The sequence below is a fragment of the Chaetodon trifascialis genome, chromosome 2 (assembly GCF_039877785.1).
Source record: "Chaetodon trifascialis isolate fChaTrf1 chromosome 2, fChaTrf1.hap1, whole genome shotgun sequence".
In the NCBI taxonomy this organism is placed as follows: domain Eukaryota; kingdom Metazoa; phylum Chordata; class Actinopteri; order Chaetodontiformes; family Chaetodontidae; genus Chaetodon; species Chaetodon trifascialis.
In genome coordinates this window covers 14,407,673-14,432,517 of record NC_092057.1, presented here as the reverse complement: position 1 = coordinate 14,432,517, position 24,845 = coordinate 14,407,673, and the positions used below count along the sequence as shown (strand labels likewise).

At 43.7% G+C, this 24,845-nt stretch overlaps 2 protein-coding genes across 5 annotated transcripts in view; both read right to left on the bottom strand.

Annotated features, from left to right (window-relative positions):
• Positions 1–17,276, bottom strand: part of ank2a (ankyrin 2a, neuronal) — a 78,105-nt gene extending 60,829 nt beyond the window's left edge. For all 4 annotated transcript variants that reach the window (XM_070989899.1, XM_070989917.1, XM_070989908.1 and 1 more), the window contains exon 1: positions 16,883–17,276. In XM_070989899.1, coding sequence (XP_070846000.1) covers positions 16,883–17,014 — 132 coding nt within the window. In that variant the 5' untranslated portion in view covers positions 17,015–17,276. The remainder of the gene's footprint in view (positions 1–16,882) is intronic.
• Positions 17,277–19,644: 2,368 nt separating this feature from the next.
• Positions 19,645–24,459, bottom strand: hpf1 (histone PARylation factor 1). Its single transcript, XM_070982782.1, has 8 exons — positions 24,372–24,459; positions 22,130–22,313; positions 21,496–21,682; positions 21,167–21,265; positions 20,786–20,939; positions 20,603–20,690; positions 20,161–20,333; positions 19,645–19,968 (listed from the first exon to the last, which is right to left on the bottom strand). Exons 1-8 carry the CDS (start codon positions 24,408–24,410, stop codon positions 19,834–19,836), a joined length of 1,059 nt encoding a protein of 352 aa, XP_070838883.1. The 5' UTR covers positions 24,411–24,459; the 3' UTR covers positions 19,645–19,833.
• Positions 24,460–24,845: the final 386 nt, after the last annotated feature.

The window sequence follows — 24,845 nt, the reverse complement described above, 5'->3', positions numbered from 1 at the left end:
TGAAACTCCACTGAATTTGAAGTTTCACTGAACTCCAAAATGTTGACAGCATGTACTCAGGGAGGATGTTTTACAGATGAACAGCTAACCTTACCAGCAAGCTGACAGTAAGAGTACAGTACATTTCAAACTTTAATGAAATGAAATCTTTCTAAATAACAAGGAATAAAAACACAGGAAACAACACACATATATATCTAATAGTTGAATTTAGAGAAATAAGGGTTAAATTTGCATATCTGCCAACATGCAGACTGATACAAATATATCTGTGATATATCTGTGAGAAGCCAGTATCAGACAATTATACATAAGTCTGCTGATGTATTAAGGGCTGCAAATAACAATCACTGTCATTATCAATTCATCTGGTGACTATTTTCCTGAAGACTTATATAATTAGTGAATAATCAGAATAGCTGATTAATTTCCTGTGGATCAATTCCTCATCGATTAACCAACTAATAATGAACTTTTACAAAGATATCACCTCACAAAATCTGTGTAGCTTCTATTCTGCGATATGGGACCATATTGGTTGTATTGATTTTCTATTGATTCAAGAGAGTGTTGACAAGATTTTAACGTCTTATTAGCAGGGTTAGACAGTGACGTGTCAGTCAAACACTACTGGGTGTTAACTTGTGAGGTCAGCACGATCAAACATCCCCTCGCTGTCTGGGATGAGGCCACACCGAAGGAGAGGATCAAAGGTCAAACCTCTCTCTCTCTCTCTCTCACACACACGCACACACACCAGCAGAAAAGAGATTAACCTGACATGTTTTCTTGAACCCTTCGTCAGTGCAACATATGCAACAGAAAAGCTGATGCTTCTCCCTCCGCCTCTTACCGGTGAGTCATCAGCGTCGGATCCAGAGTCAGCTGCTCCGTAGTAATCAGCGTGACGGTCTGAATCCTTGTCACTCCCACTGCTTTTTAAAGCTTTATCTGATCCACAGGCCTGACAGGTTGCCGCGTTGCCCATGGTTACCAGCCAAATCAGGTAATAATTTCCCAGCTATGCCTGAAAACTGTGGCCTTTCTTCACTTACACTATACTATACACTCCACCAAAGTCCAGTCCTTGTAGTTTCCTTCCTTGTAAGCCTCTCCAGCCCACTTTCCTGATGCTTGGTTGCATCAATCAATCATACAATCCATTAAATCTGTCCATGTCTTCTCTCCGAACCTCACTCGTGTCACTACTACCACCACTCTGAGCCCTTTCATCCCTTGCCAAGCAAAAACTCTTCCGTCTTGAATACCTCTGCCGCTGTCTCAGTGTGTGAGCCAAGGCCCAGTCCTTCTTGCCTCTTCTGTCTGTAGGATAACAACTGCAGCCATAAACATTAAACCCTCACTATCTCTCCCGCCTTGGCTATTTTTACCTTTCCAGACCTTCTCTTCAGTGAAGACTACAACCCCTTGCTGTGTGTACCCAGGGTGGGGTGCACGACAGCTGGGTTCGAGTCGGGCTGGAGACCGCATGGCCTGCGGTGCTCTCCAGGAACGCCAAGGGTCATGATGGAGCGATAAAGTCGAGCCTGAACACAGTGCTCAAATTTCACACACTTACAACTTTACACAAAACACATTGTTCAATAAGGGAATGTAGAAAATGTCTGACATGTTCAGGAAACAGCACCTGCTTTTACAGCCATTAATCCAGATACTGGTTCACAGTGCATATCAAGTGCATATGCCTCTTCAGAGCGTAACCACAAACACACATCGTCAGAGACTTTCAAACAGGGGACAAAACCAGAAGCATGATACAGAATCCAGCTTTATGCAAAAGGCGTGTGTGTCAGTACTGTCTATGTTTCAGTATGAGTATTCACTCACTGCTGCTATTGCTTCCTTGTTAGTCTCTCTGCTGAGCAAACACACACACACACACATACACACACGCACACACACACAGATCGGATTGATTGAGAACCAGCTGTAATCTCTGTATGTGCAGGATTTGGCCTGCAGTCCGTCATGTAACAGAGGATACTGGATTATACGCTGTACAGTATTGTGTCCAAATCTACGCTTACACTGGAAGGAAATCAAAACTCTGCTCAGTCTCATAAACATCTCATTAGCAGCTGCATTAATGTGCACACAAGGCCACTTATGGTAATTTTACACCACTGTCACAACCTGTATTATAACACCAAGTATACTCATACAATATTCATTTGATAAGGACAAGTGTTGTCAAACACAGGTTTGATCCAAATAGTGTAACCTGAGTGTGCGGCCGTGCGTTTCAGTCACGATTAGACCACTTCATCTATTCAGAGGTCAGGACACAACGCTTTGTGTTTATCATGTTAAAAATTATACTAGTATTATGGTGAACTAGCAATTGGCAGATCAATCGACAAAGATCTGGCTATTGATAGGAAGTTTTCTCTGTTGAGTTTTTTCTGTTGTAAAGCACTTTGAGCTGCAGTGCCTGTATGACAGGTGCTACACAAATGAAGTTTATTACCATTATTGTTTAAGTCATTAACAGAGAATGTCTCATGTCTCAAAAAATGTCTCATGATTTGGTGGTCATCAACATATATTCAGAAGTAGCCTATTAATAGCATATTCACCTCATAAACCATGACATAATTCTCCGATACATTTGCTGCTTTAAATAAAGAAAAGCATCAATATCGGATTTGACATTGGTGATTGGATCTAAACCAAAGTCTGCGGCATCGCCCACCGCTGTCGTAAACGAAATGATGTGGCTCACCTCTATGGTCAACCACATCCACATCTGTCCACCCCCACATCCCAGTCTCACACACAGTTTCCTAACACCAGAGCTTACAGTCCACTCTTCAGCCCACAAGAGCATGTGTTGTACAGATCAAACTGGTAACATGGCAGCGGTAACTTATATATTATTTATTATTATTTTTTACCTGGCGCTTTCGCTCGGCTCTCTCACGCTGCCGTCTCCTCCTCTCCCTGGCTTTCTGCAGAGCTCTGTACTCGACACTTTGCTCGAACTCTCGAGCTTTCTTCAGGTGTGCCGCAGCGTGGGCCATGACTTCACCTCTACCTCTGTCTGTCTCAAAAAAGTCCTAAAGTTTCACTTTAAATTTCATATATCCTTAAGTTACACTTTGTACCACATATACAACCTCTACAAATTAGCACTTATCTGAACAGTCTTCTTTCTCTTCTTAGGAGGAAGATCAGGAGGTCAATCATCCTTCGTCCCTCCAAATCAAGCCAGGAAGCCGCTACTGGATTTTCAAATCCTCACACGAGACACTCCACACATCCACACACGGCAGCAGAAAATGAACCATTCACAGAGTAAGACCAATCCGCTTCCTCACATCCCAACACACACACTCACACACACAGGGAATAACCCAGTCCAGATGTACATGAAAACCCTGCTCCAAGTGAACAGATGTGGCTACAAAACGTGTGTGTGTGTGTGTGTGTGTGTGTGTGTGTGTGTGTGTGTGTGTGTGTGTGTGTGTGTGTGTGTGTGTGTGTGTGTGTATTAATGTGTGCATGTGAGCCACAGTCACAGGAAATGTGTATTGTGTGAGGGGGTTTAGGGAGGCTGCATGTCAACAGCCAGCTGATTGCTACAGCCACGACTTCTTTCCCTCACTACCGCTGTGAGAGTGCACTCTATCCTGAATGAAAGAGGGACACGTGGGGAGAAAGGAGGGTTAATGGGTGAGGAGAGGAGATAAACTGGATTAGAGGGGGAGAGTGGGAGAACTGGGGAAGTAAGAGGAATTTTTCAGACATTTTGTGTAGAGTTTTCCAGTGTTGGTGCCCTGCATTGGAGGTGTCAGAAAAGCTACCCCAAATGGATTAAAAAGCAAAAACTTAAACCACAACAATAGTTTTGATGATATAATCACATACAAGTTGGACGCACAGATGCTTTAAATTCTGCGAGGCAGGGATGAATCCAATCCAATTTTTGTGCATTGGCACAGGTTCAGCCAAGAGGCCAAATTAGTTGACATTTTAGCTTATTAACTAGTTGGGTTTTCTTAAACTGCTTTTTAAAAGGGATTTGTTCACTTACACATCACAGAGGCAGGGAGGTGTATCATAGTTAACCCTCCTATCTGGTGATGAAGAACAGACCTTAAAGTCCAGAGAAAAGAGTATTTGGAGAGTATCTAGCGTCCGTATTGTGGCTTATTTCTGGGTGAAACAGGACAAGCAGGCAGGACATAGCATTGGGAGGACTTTTATTTGAATGTTGAAAAGTGGCGTGCCATAACACCAATGGGATCACAGTATCTGTCAGAGAGAGAGAGTCCATGCAGCTGCTGAAGCAGTTGACTCTAAAATGCCTTGTGCATATTCTGGAGATGCCACAGTGCCACCATGCTCTGTAGCTAACTCAGCTAAGACCTGAAAATTGCTTGATTGATTGATGGATGGATGTCATGACATCACTGATTTGTTCAAGTCTGCGTAAGCACACGTCATATTTTGTATTAAAGGAAGCAAACATAATAGGCACAGTATGAGCGGAGATGTGATCTAAAAACATTTAAAAAGACATTTTTCATTTTGACTTTAAATCAGAGTGGGTATGAAGACATTTGATAGCAGATTTCTGCGCCAAAAATCTACTCCAGAGAAAGAAGACAGTACAGGGGAAAGTGAGGCATTGGGGGACATAAAAATAAAAACAGTTCTAAAAACAATTCATTAAATAAATTACAGTAAACAGGAGTGCAGAGCGTGACAGAGGGGTGGCCGCAAGGTAGAGAAAGAAGAGTGGGGAGGCAGAGAAACAGGGTGAACTTGGGTACAGGAGCTTCTGTGCAGAGCAGAGAAGACGGGACGGACCACCTGCCTCAGAGGGGGACCGGCGAGCTGTGAGCACAGAACAGTGGCTGCCGAGCACCTGCAAGTTACAACCCCCCTCCCTGCATGGTGGGGAAAGTGGGCCGGTCTGAATCTCAACTGCACTGCACCGTCAGTCCTGTTCGCTGATGGAATATGATTTGACAGTGTGCGTGTGTGTGTGTGTGTGTGTGTGTGTGTGTGTGTGTGTGTGTGTGTGTGTGTGTTTGTCCGCCACCAGCATGTGGGTGTCAAGGTCCCTCCCTGTCAATGCAGCTAATGTTAGGAGTTTGAAATTTCAGCACCAGGGATAGGGACACTATCTCACGCCTCTATTTCTGTTCACACATATTCCCTGATTTGTTTCCACAGGCTCAGTCAACAACATCAGCAACATCTCCTTCTACCAGGAACCATGAATGGGACAGATCTGCTGAATCACTCCACGCTGTAATGCAGTCTAAAACGTTTTGCCCCGCTGCATAAAGCCCAAGAGCTTCATTCAGCTCCTTAACGATCCTGCTGCTGGAACGCTGCTGCAGATGTGCTCTGCACCTCTAGCGCCCTCTGCTGGTGGAACAGAGAGCAAGACATTCTTTTCTTAAGCCTTCATTTGTTTAACACCATATATGGAAGTAACCCTTATTTCCTTTTAATGTTTTGTTTATTAATTACTTATATATGTTCCAGCATTGTTAATCCATCTTTATAAATGCTCATTATATGTGTCTATATCTTATTTCACAAAGGGATTAGGGCTTGTAAAAACTGCTTTCCAACAGTTTATGCAAAAAAAGAGACTTAAACAGAAAGTTGAGATGAGTCCATGTCTGTCATGTCTTAACGTCCCACTCTTTTGATACTTAACATTACTCAATATTTTTGATCTTCCTCTGTATCACATTTGGCTTCCAAGCAGTAACTTAACTGTGTGCATCTAAAGTAAACCACAGAGCAAACCTCCCCCATCACACACAGCGTATTGTACAAAGCAAGCGAATCTAAACAACTACTGCACTGCCCGAGTTCTTGAGTTTCAGATTTCACAGACAGAATCTATAAGCTTATTGATCCGCGTGTCAGTTGAGCCTGAAACAGTGTTTTTACTGTAATACACTTACAGTGTGTGTGCGCACACAGTATGTCTTTATTAATATCATTCTACTGACTTTTCAGTGTCTGTGCATCAGCAAAGGCTGATCAATGACCTCCATTGATCCCTTCCATCATGCAAGATGATGAGGATTAGAATACATTATAAACTTAAAAAGTGTGTGTGTGTGTGTGTGTGTGTGTGTGTGTGTGTGTGTGTGTGTGTGTGTGTGTGTGTGTGTGTGTGTGTGTGTGCGTGTGTGTGTGTGTGTGTGTCCATTTAGGAGTCAGATTACATGGGGGGGGCACATAGAGAGCTGATGTGAGCTCTTGTTTCTGTTGGTTTAGTGGATCTCGTGCATGGGGAGGGGTTAATGGTCTACTTTTCATTTTATAGATCCAAAGGCTTTTATGTGGCCCATTAGGACTCTATGATAGACAGATATGGGAGATGCAGAGACCAGCACACGTGCCCGTTCACGTGCTTCAAATTGTGAGTGGATGTGTATGCAGGTTCAGTGTGTATGTACCATGTACACACACACACTCATTTACAGGTATGGATATAGAAAGAGTTGCTTGCTTTTAAAGTGAAAAATGACCACATAAACATATGATTCACAATGTTCATGCTCATCTTTGCCTTTTATGTTTGACCATCCATCAACAAATATTGAGAATGCAATGCTTCTGCTTTCAGCGCTTGCTCTTAACTCCATTACAAAGCAAACGAAATGTAAATAAATAAATAAATGAATAATCATTCACTATGATGGATTACCTCTGTGCAACTTGCTCGTCTCTGCCAGTTTATTTTCATATCAGACTGACATTAATTTAAATGAGCCGGTGGGCGCTTGGGATGTAGGAGAAATGCATTAACTGATTCTATATTGTGCTTTAGCACATAGTTAACTGTAATGTTGAATATATAATTAATAGTAAATGAGCTTCAGCATAGAACGCCACTGGTTTGTGTCTTGTGTAACTCATCAGTATTTTATTCATTTTTGCTGTCCTGTGTTGTTTTGCACGCTGCTGCAGCTTCTGTTGTTGTTGTTGTTGTTGATGATTTGTCCACCTGATAATGGAGCTATAGTGCTGGCTACTGCCATTGGCAGTGTCTGGCAGCACATAATGCATCTGAGAGTTTAATGGAGGGAGGATCTCTATGTTTAAGATGACTCATTTAGACTTCTAGAAGCCCATACATTTTTCATGAGCACAATTTTCAACCCTCTCCCAACTGCACCTCACTGAGGAATGCTAGTTGTCATTAGTGCTTACATCTGTTTGGTTTAAGTGATGCATTAGGCTAACGTTAACCTGGTAAGTGAGCGTGTGAGTGACTGAAAAATGTTTACTGTACTTCACAGTACTTCATCAACAGACACTTTTTACAGAGTGGACTAGAAGGTAAAACCAAAAAGACCCAACTGCTTGTTCCACGCTTCAATACATTTTACATCAGTATCAACATAAGTGCATCGCTCAGTGGCGTCGACAAAAGACAAAAGAAACAATCATTGTTGAAATGTAAATTCAACAGACTTGTGTTGAGAAATGATGTTCTATTACAAAGACGTCATGGTTTAAAACAATAGTTTTCAGGAGGAGAAAAAGTTCCACCTGAAAACACCAACTTGTCCTTCTCACATCTCAGTTTGTGTATGGATTAAATACATGAAACACCACAGTTACTTTGTACAGTGCTGCTAGGTGTATTTTAGAGCTTTAGAGACATTGTTTCCCTACTGCTTTCCATGTTTATGTTAAGCTAATTAACTCTCATGAGAGAGGTATAGAGCTTCCAATCTAACTCTCAGCAAGAAAGCCCATTTCCCAAAATATCTACCATTCCTTTAAAGAGAAGTACAGTTTGTTTTGGTTTGCTTTCATCCTATCAGCCAGCCGAGGCAAATAACACCTGCCCAACCCAAGAAGGCCTACAGTGCCCACGCTGAAACTCAGAATACACACACACACACACACACACACACACACACACACACACACACACACACACACACACACACACACACACACAAGGCTCACCATTTCCATTCAGGGTATTGATTCTAAGCTGCAGCTGAACCCAGAACCACGACTGTAACATGAGAAAATCAACACTGCAGCTTTACCACCTGCCTGAAAACTGTATGTTCCAACAAACGTAGCTTCCTGTCGAAGAGGTTCTTATTGTACGTGGTGAGTTTGTGCTTAAATGGCGGTTAAAAAGACTATACAGTCAAACCCAAGCGACTGCACAAGCGACTTCACAAGGTTAATGCAGCTTTGCTGTAGGAGTGAGGTATGTGACAAACCTGTGGACTTCATAAATCAACCAACAAGCACTATAACAACAACAGCTTTCCTCACTTGGAGACCTGCTATAGGTAGGCTTGTGCAAATACTGGTAATGGCTAAATTGCTAGTCTACAGTATAACACCTAACAGAGTGATCGACATACAGTACAGAGCAGAGAGGATTATTGGACTGGCTCACAGATAATATTTAAATGTCAAGTCATCTTGCAGCCTCTCTCTTACTGCTTATGAAAGGTCAGAGCTATAAAGTACACATCTCTCTCTCTCTCTCTGTCTCTCTCTGTCTCTCTCTCTCTCTCTTTCTCTTTCTCTCTGTTTCTACCAAAACCAAATCACGCAGATTCAAATTCAATAGCAAGTGGACAAAGTGGGCAGTTAAGAACCCAGATCGGACCGCACCCAAACACAGTGAGTAATGACACCGAGACGTGGGTGGGTGCGGCTGAAATGAGCAGACAGGGAGTAGAGAGATGCACTGTGGATGGGACATATAACCTTGATAGAGTCACATGATACGTCCAGAGAGAAAAACAACAGGGGGAGAAAGTCAAGAAGACCACACCCTGCTGTAACCCAAGCGGTACCACTTCCACGCACCGACACAAGCGCGTGCACACAAATGGATACCTCTGATTCGAGACGTAGCCGATTTACCAGCAACATGTCCTTCAGTGTTGCTACCACATTAACAAGCTTGCTTGCAGCTTGTCGCAACATGAGGTTACAGCCTTCAACATCTTTTTTTATCCCAAAGCAAACTGAGGACTCTCGACGAATCTAGATGGCCAGAAATGCAGAGTGAGCAAGTAAATCCATCTGTAAATTCATCATTCACTTTCAGCGGCTGACGGCAGGTTTACGAGGTGTCATGCGTAAAAGCTATCAGGAAAACGCAACGCCTGCGAGTATAACCAATATCCACTGCTTCTCCGTGACAGAGGAGGGTTGGTATGATACCCACTGCTTGGAAATGGCCGTCATACTAATTTATTGCTTTCCCTTTTTTCCTCCTTGAAGTGCTGCCCAAGTCCCCTGGGAACACATGACGTCAGTTTGCCGTTCCTGTTAATGAGATGAGAGAGGCCTAGACTGGCCACTGGAAAGTAAGCTACCATATTCCAGCGAAACTGCCATCCAAATGCATCCCGACTGCCATCCCAGTTAATAGTAACATCGATACCCTGGCATCAGGGTGTTACGGTTTTGAGACTGAAGGAAGGGTGTGCAGAAGCTTGTAATGCACAGAGCAGTACAACACAAAGCACTCAGCTAACTGACCAAATCAGTTCTTCTATAACTAAGCTGGAATTGTAAGAATAAGCAAAAAGATGTCGGAGTTACAGAATTTTTCTCTAAAGAATCCAAAGTGATTTGTGCACATTGAGCCTGGATACAAGACAAAACTGAACTGACTATAAGATCATATGGAAAAAGTCCAAATGTGTATAACTCCTCTTGAAAGGGTCAAATGCTGCGTGCATTTGCAGCACACATCGAAACAGCTTCTGTCCAACCACTGACCCTCAGTTCACGTGCCAGCATTGCTAAAATGTTGGCAGACTGAACCTCCATCTGATCTGAAGGCTGATCTCATCCAGCGTCGGATGACAAAGGGTACTGAGGCAGAAACTGATTTCACCTCCAAGTTGAATGTATGATGAATAATGAAGCGTGTGACCTAAAATTCGCAGGAGCACACAGCCATACGAGGGACGCTGAGTGATGCGGCGAAAGAGAGAAATTACCCGGCAGACAATTAGTCACACAGACAGACAGAGAGACAGACAGACAGACAGAGAGAATACAAAACTGTGAGAGAGAAAATGATTCAGACCACATAAAACAGATGTGAGATGAAGTGTAAACATTTAATCAGCAGTGGCACTCTTCAGCTCCATTTCGGGCTACAACCAAACATGATGAGTTTGGGTTTCTCAAGGTGAACCGCGCTCTTCTGTTTCTCCAACTGCACAAGTTCCAAATTGCGTCAGATTGCGTCACAGCCTCTTCTTCGGTCTGGCGTTCCACTGGCCTGTATGTGTGTCTGTTTGTCTGTGCGTGCAGTGCTATGAGCCGTGCTATTCTCAACAACAACGGCGAAGAGCTTTGATGTTTTTCCTGTGAGAAAACCTTCACTAACTCAACTCAAACATGATGAGAGGCAGAGGAGAGGAGGGGAGGGGAGGAAGGTTCAGAAGAACGAGAGAGAGAGAGAGAGAGAGAGAGAGAGAGAGAGAGAGAGAGAGAGAGAGAGAGAGAGAGAGAGAGAAAGAGCACGTTTACATGAAGGTGTTTGAGTCGAGCTTCTGAGAAGTCCATTGATCACCAGCCACGCCTTCCTCTCTCTCCCTCTTTCTGACAGGAAGCAGAGTTAGAGTATAAGGCCATGATGAATAATTGACATCTAAATGCCTCCTGCTGTCTGCAGTCCAAAAACACCTGCCTTCTATAGAGCGTGACTGGCAAAGGATGCAACTCAACACAAATCACTTCTATGGCTTTCCCTGCCTGAGGATGCATTTCAGTCCTAATCTGTATATCCTGCATCTGTGGCCGGTTAATGCAGTCATCTCCACGCATTACGCACTCTCACTGTCTCCCATTACAACCAAGTCTGCTTTGTCACTTTCTGACTTTGTCTTGACTCCTTGGATGAACACACTTACGCTTCAACTACAGAAGCACGATGACTAACTATGACTCATCAATGATGCTATCTGTGCCCTTCAAGCATCCATCAGGGTAAACTAGGTCAGAGGAGGGAGATGGTGTCAGATATAACTAGGTCACCCCAACTAGTTATGAGGTGCTGTACCATGATGACCAAGAAGGACAGTTCAGGGGTGTCAGGACACTGCTTCTACCTAAATATAGACATGCTGATGGTCCATATGGATGTTGGATCTGGGGCAGGAATGCCAATGGCCGTCTCACTGCCCTATCACCATTGCAAAGTACATTCGAAACCCATACATAAGCGTCACATGACTGTTGCTTGTATATTGCATCAGAGCTGGTCGACAAAGTGGCTCCTTGGTATTTGAGTATCGTACCAAATATGGTCACTGTCTGAGGTGAATTTGGGATGTTCATGTGTCAGTTTTTCAGGTCAACTTTGCACGCTGCAGTGGGTACGGTTCAGAAAACACAAAGGAGATCAGAGCTGAAATGACTAGCTGAATTCGATGGTTCCTGCTCCTTAAATGTGAGGATTTGCTGAATCACTGTTATTTATATCCCTCTAAACTGAATATCTTTGAGCTCTGGACTGTCAGTTGAACTAAACAAGACGCCACCCTGAGCTCTGGGAAAGACTTTTTTTATTACTGTCAAATAATGTAATTAATCCAGCAAATGTCTGGAACAAGCCATTCAACAAATCATTCAACTTACTTAAAGTTATACCAAGCGCTCTATGGCGCCACCTTGTGAGGATCTGCATGCTTGCAAATTTGGCTTTTCAAGTAAACAGACAATCTACCAGGGCTGCAACTAACAATTATTGATTAATCTGCAGAAAAAAAAATACAACCCAATCATCTATAGCAGGTTCTCACATGTGAGAAGCAGGGACCGGCAAACGCTTGGCATTTGTTCTTAGAAGTAATCAGTTTCAATAAAGTTAATGATTCAATTTCTGTTACCTTATTTCACAACCAGTGTCCCGTTCAAATGCCACTCACTGGGCTTAGCTTTGTCAAAACTTTTTACTACTTTACTACTTTCTGTTTCTGTTTCTGGGTCAGTGTACTGGACAGACGGATCCTGCTGAATCATTCCTAACTACAATACACAACAGTGCAGGTGTTTCACGGGAAACATTTATTAATTCTTAATGGCTTTTGGTAACCATCAGTAGAGGTACTGGAGCGGTTGACTTGCGGTCATTCGAAGGTCTCTGTGTAAGCACTTATAACCAAACAAGTGCTCTAACAGCTCTGGTAAATACAGCTATGTGATGCTGAGTGAGTAAGTGCGTGCACCATCTCTCATTTGTTGGTGTTGTTCCTGCAACATCATAATTAATGTTGCTCCAGGACCATTACTGCAACTGATCAGTCACGGTTTTAGCTTTGCGGGAAAATACGCACACAAAAAAAGAGAATAAGAAGTCAACAATAGAAAAATTAGCTCAAACACCAGACTCATATGTGCTTGACCCATTCATCCACTATGACCTGCGCCCTGTGTGTTGCTTCTTGGTCAGTTGCAACAATGTTGCTGCAGCAACATTAATTATAATGTTGCAGGGACCAACATGACGATATCAGACAAACCATACGGGCATATAGAGCACACCCTGTATGACTACACCCACGGAGACCCCAACTGGCCCAACATTCCTACTGAACATCATGTAATGTGTGTGTGTGTGTGTGTGTGTGTGTGTGTGTGTGTGTGTGTGTGTATGTGTGTGTGTGTGTGTGTGTGTGTGTGTGTGTGTGTGTGTGTGTGTGTGTGTGTAAGTGTGTGTGGGGCTGCTCAGAGGTAATGTAATGAAGGCCATGGCTCCATTAGGACTCCCTTCCTGCAGAATCCCATCATGCCACTCCCAATGGACAGAGAGAGAGACAGATAGGGAGGTGGACACAGAGGAGATACAGACACAGAGGCAGAAAAGAGACAGATGAAAATGTCAAAGGCTGCAGTGAAATCTGACCTCCTGGCACATCAGGATCTTAGTGTAGATACCAGCGGTGGGGCAGACAGGGTGAAAGGATGGACAGAGATATTCCAGAGGGAAATAAGAGATGAATATGGATGAGAGCCAAGAGAAAGAGGAGAAAAGTAGGGTAAAGCGTCAAACCCCCATTTTAAGGCAGTGAGAGGAAGTGAGGCTCTGGAGAAGCAGAGACAGAAGGCTAGACGAGAAGAAAGCGATGAGGGAAAGCGATGCAGGAAGAGAAGAGAAAGAGGGGACGATACACTAAGTTCACTCGAAGAGTGATCTTTCCACAAAGCTGAGTGAGAAATAGGTCAACCTGTCAAGTCCTAAACACACACAACTCACAAGTCTTCTCTCGAAACGAGGCCAGGACATTTGAAGCACAGACAATGACGTTTGGAGAGAAACAAAGTCCTTACATAATGCTAAATTCTGCAGGATTCAGATCTGAACCAGCATGTCTGAAGCCCGGAGGCTCTAAGATTTCATTTATCAATATCAGACTGCAGTGGACATAAAATCCAGTCCTGAGTTGAGCTCTGTGAACTGAGCTCTTAAGTATCCACTATTCAACTACAGGGAAGCGCACTGGCACAGGCAGAGGGTGGACAAAGCACATGACGCAGTCTCCGTGTTGTTCAGACAGAGGAGAAAGCAGACAATCACTCAACACCAGCCCAGAGCACAGAGCAAATGCCTAGTGACACGGGTTCAGTGAGCGCTGAGACGTGGACACACAGCCAGTTGGCTGGGAAGAAGCTATTTTTCACATCACATGAGAGACTGGCAGTATTTTTAGATCTGCAAGTAAGATCCTCCCATCGCAGTCTGTCCCATTGTCGTTTTTGTCTCACATACGCAGATCTGAGCACCATCTTAACATTAAGTTTCCCCAACCTCTCGATTCACGTTTGGCATCTGTCACACATTTCTCTTTCAGAGGCCCAGCTTTGAGCATCAGTTCACCCAAATCACAGAAAACACAGTTTTCCACTTAACCTCGAGCATCTCTCCATACGTACAGTTATTTTTAGAGCTTGTGAGATATTCCATGGTGATAGTTCTGCACCAACACTATACAATGAAGTTTAATGGATTTTATGTGGTTTTCCACCAACTCTGGGTAATTTAGAGCATGAAGAGTGTTCACTGTGAGATACTGTCTGTCTAGGGCGGCACGGTGGAGCAGCAGATAGTGCGCGTGCCTCACAGCAAGAAGGTCGCCGGTTCGATCCCCGGGTCGGGTCTTTCTGTGTGAAGTTTGCATGTTCTTCCCGTGCATGCGTGGGTTCTCTCCGGGTACTTCGGCTTCCTCCCACAGACCAAAAACATGCTCATTAGGTTAATTGGTGACTCTAAAATTGTGTGTGTGAGTGTGAGCATGAATGGTTGAGCGTGAATGGTTGTTTGTCTGTATATGTTACCCTATGATCGGCTGGCGACCGGCTCAGGGTGTACCCCGCCTCTCGCCCAATGACAGCTGGGATAGGCTCCAGCCCCCCAGCAGCCCCGGAAAAGGATAGTCAGGTGTAGACAACGGATGGATGGATACTGTCTGTCTACTTTTGACTGGGTAAAATCTATCCACAGCAAGGTCTGTGAATCATCCTGAGCATCGCATGTTTTAGGCGAATGCTGTGCCGGTCAGCTTGCTCGTTGTTTTTTCTCCAAGCAGAGCCAAATAATTCAGCTTCACAGGCCCTACACACTCATGGTCCACCCACGCAGGTGTTTTCACTTATTTTGCCTGTTTAGACCTCTTGTTGGGATTGTGTGGGCATGTACAGATTGTACTTGATCGGCAGCTTCCTCATTCTATCAAGGAGGGACTGACTTACACTTTTATCATTCACATGGGTTCACTGTACAACGTATTGAGTTCGGTGACCTCACATAACTCCCAGCATAACCCCACCCAGCTTCAACCTGCAGGGCGTGTCGGCGCTTTACACAATGCTGCAATCAAAGAGCACAGTTGAGCGCTACCTTATCTCCAAGTCCATACTAATGCCAAGTGGTCGGGGGGAGTGTGTAGACAAAATGAAAAACCACAGACAGACCAACCAGTAGGAGTTACTGGTGCCGCGACAAGGACATGATCATTCATCACCGCTGCCACTTGTGATCGATCGATGGGGCCAACTTGGAGACACTGCTGCTACGGGGCTAAACATGGATCTCTGCAGTGGTAAATGAGTCCTCCCCTGCACCACCCAGCTGCCTCAGATCATGTGATATCTTAACAAATTTGTTCCTTCAACTACCCAAAAGTACTTGTGCCTTTCAAGTGGATCAAAAGGAACACGTTTACTCTCATGAGCCTTTTCTAGTACATCTGTGAAATTTGTACATCTGAGTACAAAAATGATGCTCTTGATAGTGTAGGAAAATAGTGTTTTTTGTGATCTGGGTAAAGTGAGCATTTAACAATTATCAGCACACAACACATGTAAACAAGCAAAAGGGGTTTCCAAAGAGGATGCAACAACTAAAACCCGCTTAGGACAAGCTCACAACTCAGGAGACGCACTTATCCAAGTTCAGCTGATGTGAAATACTGGTAAGTGCTTCAGAGATACTAGAAGATATGCACACATGTGGATCCAGACCTCAGTAAGTGGCACAAGACAAAAGATTAAGGTAACAGCTCCGTGCAAACATTAGTTTCCTCCTTCAAAGCGGCCTTCACACGTAACAGAAACAAGAAACCTTGTGGGGAAATTAAGGAGAAGTAACACTTGCACCTTCATTATAGAGCGCATCGACATAAACAGACACACACGCACAGGCTGAGCGCAAGTTAACTGACAGATTTGCTCATCTTCTGTCTGCGCACATGAAGAACACACCGACAAAAGCGCACAACTGTTCAGCTTCCCTCGGCATGATCTTAATCACCAACACCAGCTGAGATTTTTTTTCTCAGTGCTGATGATACAAAAACTCGTGATTGCACCCATGTATGTTCGCTCAAAGACCCCACCCTAAAAGAAGAGACTAAAGAGTGTGTGCCTGTGTGTATGTAGCATCACAGTCCATTACTGAAATCACATTAGCCTGAGAGGGTGCACGGAGACAGGAAACTGTAATCGAGCATCTCCTGACTCACTTTCTCTGAACACACAAACACTCACATTACATGATCAGATTTAGATGGTGACACTTAATATTCATTTTCTAGTTTATGCCTTAAACGTATAAAAACAAACCCAGGTGATGATGAGAGAGGGGAGAAGAAGCTGCCCAGTAATATCAGTATTTCAATGCACACAAGGACAGAAGGACTTACTGGCACACCAGCCCAGCCCGAGAGAGGCCTCAGTGTGTACACACAGGGTGAACACACACACTATTTACCCAACAATGCATTATGCTGGAGGAGAACCACAAGCAAGCAGACTTTAAAGACAGTGTGTGTGAATATGTGAGCTGGTATGGCTTTGAGAGTATCAATGTTTCACACAGACCACCTATTAAAATTCTCAAGAGCCCAATAGATGCACTCCCTGCAGTATGTTGTGTTTAGGGAAGAAGGTAAATGCAAACAGTAAACCTCCAAAGGTATGCGCGAAGTTGTAAACATCCCTCCCTGCAGCCTGCAATAGAGACCAGTAGAGTCAGTGCAAGTGTGCTGGTGTTTATTTTGACGGCCACAGTAACTGGCACAATTGGCCTGTTTGGGTATTAGCGCATCCCCCTGAAGCACATCACTGTTAAGTCTCTTATCAAAACAGATGGGATTTCCTCTGCAGCGAGGCTCGCTCCTATTAGCAGCTAATTTGAACACAATGTAACACAACATCTGAGAAAATCTGTCAGATCACCAGCGCCGATGTGCTACAGCGCGGCAACGCCTTTGACCGCTCTCCCCGAGCGCCCAGCATCAGCAGCGGTTTGCGCCGCTCGTCACACGGATGACTGGGCCAGTCAATGCAGAGAGCGGGCTGCGGACGGACTGACACCCACCTGCCGAATACGGTTCTGGTGCAGCGGTGGTGGAGGTCCACCGTCGGGGGTCGTGTTGTTCGAAGAGGCCATTTTCAAGTCAACGTCGGAGCCGCCGCCCCTGGACTGACTTTCTTCGGGGGTACTTGACATTCTGTCTCGGACTGGCTGCTGCTGGAGGCGGTCAGCGAGGGTCCTTTTGCCGGTGCAAGGTGGATCTCTGTGCGGGCCTCAGACTCCGGACGCCTCGGCACGGCCCGGGGTCATTCTGTGGCGTCAGAGACCGTCTGTTAACAAACGTGACAAAATATAAAACAGTGGTTGTGATTCCAGATTGTCAAACCAAAACGAGCGCTCCCTCCGCCACGGGATGCTTCTAGTGTGTTGCTGTGTGCCTGCGTGTGTGTATGTGTGTGGGGACGTGAACGCGCCTCAAATGCGCTTTCCCGAAACTCCGCAGGATCAATGCTACCTTCAGGGGCAGTCGGAAACTTTTGAAACTCACTTTCACAAGGACGATCAGTTTGAAAAACTGTAATTTTCTGAGACTCCATTTTGCTAAAATACGATCCAACAGCGAGGTAGCAATAGTAAAAGTTGGGTAGAGTGAGCTATTATTGGATAATAGTCCAAAGTTACTGGAGTAATACTAGGAGTTGTGTTAGGCATTTATTTTATGCTACACCACATAAAACGGAAATACCCCTTCACAGAAGGATCACTCATCTTTTACTAGTACCGAGAAAAAAAAGCCCTGTTAGACTTGATTTCTTTAAGAAGAAGAAGAAGAAGAAGAAGAAGAAGAAGAAGAAGAAGAAGAAGAAGAAGAAGAAGAACGATAAAATGCACCTAGAACATTCCTCAACAATGGTACTTGAATGCACCGTCCATCAGTAGTGTGCCCGTTTTGCTTGTTGTAGCCCCCACCCGTCGGTGCTTCTGCAGCAGCAGCAGCAGCAGCAGCAGTGGCTTCAGACGGAAAAGTTAACATGATGTCCCATGATTCAGTGAAAACTGTAAGACTGCTTACACAAACATGAAATCATCGAAGCCCAGGCACAATGGGTTTGGTTTACATAATGTAATCTCCCTTTTAGGATTCTTACGCCCCCACTTTGGCCTGTGTGTCCTCCCTGAGCTACAAATTTAATGGAGGTTGACAGGGCAAAATCAATAACAGTGTCTTGGAGACATTTAAAAACCAGGCAGGGCTCAAGTGGAGGAGGGCAAAATGGAGAAGGAGGCGTAAGAAATCATGTTAAACAGACTCAAACTTGTCAGTGTTAGAGTCTTCAGACTCAGACTGTTCCAAGTTAGATGTTAATTCAAAGTGACCTTTTCTTCAAATGGCAGAGTGAAAGACAAAAATATGGCAATAAGGGTGTGTGTCAGGACTCTTTTGACTGAGGTGGCCCAAAAGGGGCACCGACTTATGCAGGGGTGGCATGTCAGAATAGCTTTCATTTACCATTTCTCATATTTACTTGAATTACAAACATTAAAGTGTCTTACTATTTCTTACATTTCTATGTACAGTTTTTTTGGTTACATTACATGAATTCAGATGATGCTTTTATCCACAACGAATTAGAAAATGTACATTTAAAAGATTTAAAAGATAATTAGTCCTACCAATCACAGCTCAACAGTGGCACCAAACACTTTGAACTAGGGTCTTGCAATGGGCATCCAAAACCAAATGAATGGGAAACAGAGTGCTACATCACAAATGGAGCTAGCAGAAATCAAGCAAGAAATGTTCTGAAATGTAGCCATAGAAATAGCAACAGAAAGCAATCACAGTGTAGCATTAATTACAGTCTGAAGTCATTCTTCTACTGGTCCAGAGAAATCTGGTCAAGATAAATTGATGCCTTATATATTTGTGCCACTTCAGTACAATATCAACCCTGTCCTCCTTTATTATGTAATATTGTGGCCTGTGTGGTAACTTAGACGGTCAAGTTGGAACACCCTTATCATTCCAGTTCTTATTGTGCTCACATGGTGGATTTTCGTAAATTAAGTTGTCTCATCAAAATCTGCGGCCATCTGTGCAGAAGTGTGTGCGCTCTATTTGTTTGGGAACAGGTAGGCAACTGCAAATGGGCCTGCAGGTTAATCTGCCCGTGTTCCTGTATGCTGCAATTTACTGCTAGCTAAAGCTTCTTCCCGATCAGTTTAAATGATCACTGACTGCTGAGTTTATCTTATGATGACTCGAGCAGTGTGGTGGAGACACATCTTTCACAAAGGATGCTTTATAACAGTGTTTCCCAACCACGTGTCACCTGCTTGGTGCTCTAAGGCTCAGAGGACCAATCAGGAGAAATCTTCCTGTGTGTCTTTCTTCAACTCCTGCAAGAATAACCGCTTTGTATTCAACTAAACAGGCCCAGGTTTCACACTGAGTAAGTAAATCGAGACTGGATTTCATTATATTTCAATATACTTTTTGTGACACTTTTGTTTGGTGGTGTGCCTTGTGATTTTTCTAATGTAAAATATATGCCGTGGCTCAAAAAGGTTGGGAAACACTGCTTTATAATATGCGACACTGCCCTCTGTTACCACTGCATGATATCACACTCAGAACACAAGACTGTTCTACAAGCCACGTTTTATACGATTACCTATGATGGCAGTGGTCGAAACAAGTATTTAATACACCCTGCCTTGATTATCTTAATCTAAAAGTGAAACTAAATTTAAGTATACGTAATGGTGTACAATCACTACTGTAAGCATTATCAAGATCACCTCAGATACAAAAAACAGACATGTAAATATATAAAAATACTTTATTAAACATCTACCTTTTACAAACGAGATATCATTGAACTGGTTCCAATCAATGACAGCAGCACCAAAACCACCAAGTAACATGAACAATGACAAACAACAGAAGACAAGGACAAATGGTGGAGAAAAGCTTATAAGAGCTAGAACTGAAGTGTACTTCGGAGTCTCTTTCACTGTGCGGAGAGCTGGTCCAGGTTGTCAGGGCTGCGGCTGGAGAGGTGGGCCTCCACAATTTCCCCAAACAAATTCCTTTTCAGCAAGCTGTAGGCCATGGGCAGAAGCTGCTTTACAACCTTGTGGAAATACTGGGGAGAGGGAGCAAACCAAAGATTAACAATGCATTTCATTCAACTACAGTCTCCACAGCTCCGCAATGTCTGAATATTTTCAGTACATTTAAGAGAATGGTCAGGAAGCAGAGAGACAATGGAGTCATAAAGTCACATCACTGAGTGTGAGCGTCGCAGGATTTTCATGCACCACTTCATGAGACTCACATGGGATCCGTAACAGAAGAGGTCTATTCCTAGCTCGTAACCCATGCCGTAGTCACACTCATCGTTGGCGAACTGAACAAACGTGATCATCTCCTGGAGAGGTCCAAAGGCTTTGACGCGCTCTTCATCATTCCGGGCGTCAGCGATTGCCTTGCAGATCTTTTTGAGACCAGCTGGATGCAGAGGAGGGAGAAAAATAAATACCAAGTCGTCACTCATGGGTAATGCACACAGCCTGGATTTAATACCTCCTTTAAGTCTCAGAAAACATGCTGACACGAAAAGAGCATAGTCTCAAGTAAAAACAGATGTGATCGCCAATGGAACACAAACATATACCACAAACACAGGCAAATTGTAACTGAAGTCGCTGGCCTCTTTTTTTAAACGTCAAGGTTTATTATCATATTCATCACTATATATACAGACTGCATGAGCTCACCATCTGTTTCTGGCAGTTCTCTGTACCCTACATCATTCTTGTCGATGGGCACGACGATGCCGGCACCGTGGAATGTCTTGCTGACCACCTACAGCGGGACAAGCAAAATATGAGGTGGAAATTCAGAGATCGGCATCAGGAGTGAGTACCTAATGTAATACACTGAAGATAATACCATGGTACCTTCTTGTCCCTCTGTTTCATGCCTTTGGTCTTCTGCTCCAGAGACAAGCCCAGCATCTCTGCCCTGTCTCTCAGCTGTGCCTCCAAGCTTTCCAAAGCATCTCCTGCTGCCTTCTTGCCAGCCCTCTCTTTCCTCCTTCTTAACAGATGCAGGCTGATGGATGCGTGGAAAGAAAGAGAAGTCTTATTCACTAATGTGAAAACAAAGACACACACACACAATAAGCCATGCCACTAATATGAATGCGATGACACAACTAGTAAATGGTGAATATCTGCACCTCAACATAAAGTGTGGCCAAACTGTCTTTCTTAACAAGGCAGCTGAAAGTGAAAACAGGTATGTCTCCGTATGGTGAATATGTGGTGGTTAGTACTCACAGGACAGCAGCAAACACGTTGTCCCCCATCTGTGTAATCGTGTAGCCTTTCTTGGCTTCATTTTCCCCGACAAAGCAAGGGAGGGAGTCTGGAGTGTCTCTGGTGGATTTTGGGAACAATAAGTTCAGTAAATCAAAGCTGCTCGTGTAGATGAGGCTTCCGCTGTTTGCATATTAACTCCCCCACACACACACACACTGGCAAGACTGCGTCCTCACTGTAGCTGATCAGTACAGTGACTGTTCATTGGCTAAGTTAATAAAAGTGAAAGTAATAAAAGCAACGGCATAGATCCATCACCATCACAGACTTCAGAGTGTGTTTCTTACCTGTAGTAGCCGATATGATGCTGACTGTCCTCGCTCCCCAGAAGGATGGTCTGAAACTCCGGCGGGTCATAATAATACCTCCAGTGAAGGTGGAAGTTGGGCTGAGGATTCTTACAGTTTTTATGAGCTCCTGCCAGAATGTCAAAAGGTCCAACCAGCTGCAAACCAAGTGTGTCTTTCAGCGCACCTGTAGAGATTAAAGCAAATTAAAATAACATATTGATACAGAAATCAGCTGACGTGCAGACATCGCTGAAATATTTGAGCAACTTACTGCAAATTAGACTTTGACTGATGGTTCTGACACTCACTTTGATATACATTTTGTGTATGTAGATATATATTGAACAGCAATGCTGTTTAAACTGTCACTGACTGGCAAACAGAAATGCAACATCTAACAAAGACGTTCTGTAAAGTCTGCTCAGCAGGTTTCCTCAAATGTCGGGCTGTTACGGTGTATCTATCAAATTGTCATTTGTGCATCTAGTCCATCTGTCCAGACTTTTCACTGGCTAACTATGAGTCCATCCTGTTTTCTCCACATCTACAGACAGAAGAATTGATTAAATGTCAGATGCACCTTCTGTCAGTATTTCTGTAACAAGATACAGTGTTAGTGTTCCCAGCATACCACAGGGGCTGTCAGGACAAAGCTCCTTGCAGAAGTCCCAGAAGTGGTACAGATCTTCGGGCATTTGAAGCTTATACAGCTGCAGCATCTCATCACGCTGATCTGAATCCACCTCTGACGATGGCACGGCTTTGGATTCATCAATACGGGCTTTCTTCAACTCCCCATTGCCTGTCCCCGACTCCTGAAGAAATATATTGTAAGAGAAACATCTATGTTATACCAGACAGTGCCAGTTAATTTGCTCAGATTTTCAGTAGCACTAGACTTGGAGAGAATTAGTCTTTTATGAAGGCTTATTCACAAGTAGTCATCCAAAGACTGATGTGACGGTTGGTTGCTCTCATGCATCTTGATGGTGTTCATCAGATTCACATGTACGGTTTGACCTGAACATGGTGAGCACATGAATAGCAAAAACCTTCAGTGTCCTATAATCTTGGTGACAAACCACCCAAAAAGTGCCTACGTTTTCAGCACCATGGAGAGCAGCTTTCATTGGCTGGAGGCCTGGATGTCAACTAGTTCACTCTGAATCGCCACTTCCTCCAACAGCATCACCTTTTTCACATTAGGGAATTCTCCAACTGGGCTGATTGTGAAAGGATCATGCACAAAGTCAAAGACATCCCTGGAAATGTCAAAGAAATTCTTTCTCAGCCGTGTGACGAATTTCTTCATAATCTCTGTGACACTTACACCAACTGTCTTCAGTGTGTCGATAACCATAATAACAAATCCGCATGGGAAAGATCAATTTGTTCCCAAAGGCAGCAAACTTTTCCACCATATCCACCACAGATTTTTCTTTCCCCTGTAGTAGCAGATTGGGTGGATTCAAACAGGAAAATATGTCTGCTAAAAATGCAATTTTGCACTTGTTCTCTGTTTTACGTGATGCGCAGGTGGTCATTTGCTGCTGCATTTGATTAACTTTGCTTCAAAAAATCCACAACTTGCTCCCAGAGTTCAAGTCAGTGCACGTCATTGTGGAGTAAGAGGTCATCATGAGTGGGTTCAGATTCCAGTGCAAATGTTTAGTACTTGAATTCGCTCTGATGAAGTGAATTCAAGTACTAAACATAACCTCTTTCAGATCCCCACTTTGTTTGCCGCACAGCATGCTTTGCTGAATGAGCCACTGACGTAGATTGGTTTTGGGAGAGACATTCTAAATTCTGCTCCCCAGACGCGTTTTTGCCAATTCTTTGAAAGCCGAAAACCTTGTGTCATGGTGACGCCGAAGATTGTATTCTTTGCAGATAATGTAGGATATATAAGGTTTTCAGTGAGGCTCAACCTGTCTGCAAATGAGGCAGACAGTTTGAGCCTTACTGAAAGTCTTATATATCCTACATTAAATCTTTGGTTTTCCCCATTTGCTTAAGGCTCTTTGAGAGTGACATTTTTGCCTGCCTGACAACAATCTAAAATCCTTGTCTTCCTGCTTTATCAAGCATTTCTTAGCTTGTCTGCCTTTCATTTCTCCTGCCTTTTACTCTCAGGATTTAACATTTTCAGAGACAAATAGTGAGTCTTGTCAAGGTATTTTAATACTGATCATTGTGCTTTTAACATCTGTCTTAATTTTTTTTTTTTTTAAACAAAGACCACATTTCAGTGTAACACAATCAAACTCAACAGCATCACAAACCACAGCCTACAAAATAACCATCAAGGTGAACTGACACAACAAAAGCCGATAATTATTACCCTGAACTGCACTGAAAAGGGTCGGATTCGCCCTTTACCGTAGAGCTGCGTTCAGGGATCTGCTTTGTCAAACGGATGTAAAGAGAACCTTTACTAACTCGTGTTGTCCTTCAGGGAGCTGATGTATGGCCTTTGTGGGATCATACCGCAAATCAAATTAAGAAGTCACTCACTGGTCCCCCTGCCACAGAGCGTTTTAGCTAGGTAACATCAACGTTACCTAACCAAAACAATGGTTAGGTAACCATGGCTCAGCGCTGCTGACTTGTCGATGCAAACAGCATCGAAACGTTGTGTTCAAACGGCTGTGAAGCTACTTGTGAGCGTCAGTGAACAAGCAGTGGTGCTGCCATGTTGTCGTCTGACCACTGCTGCTCAGACAGCGTGCCAAACACTTCTGCCCACAGCATTTATCAGAAGTTGCTTTGTACCTACACTAACCACAGGCAGAACAGCTCGTTGATTATTAAACACGCGTTTTAAGCGGACATGTTTCCAGGCGAGCAGAAGCGGTGGTCAGAAAAATTACCTGACTGGATTTAGGTTTTCTTTTTGCGCGCCCTGTCATTTTCTTCCTCTTGTCTCTCCTTCGGCGTCTTCTTCAGCGGGTCGGATCCGGCAGCAACCGCGCTGCGTTAAAGCGCACCACTGCCCCCCAGAGGCCGAGTTTGGTAACTGCAGAACCCCAATCCATTGTTACAAACACGTCACTGATGGAACACATCGAAGCTGATTTGTACATCCTGTGTTTTCGTCTTAATCCTAATTGATCCATGCATGACTACACATATGGATTTATAGATTTAGAAATTTAGTCAGTGGTGGAATTATTCTCAGGAAATACACTTTACAGTCACATCAGCAACTTCTCTTTAACATCATTTGTGAAAGACAGAAAAAAAAAAAAAATACAAGCAAATGGCGTGCAAAAAAAGTGAATGATAATGTTCATGTTTTAGCAAAGACTGTATTTATTGATTTTTATTTTATTATTGGAATGGTT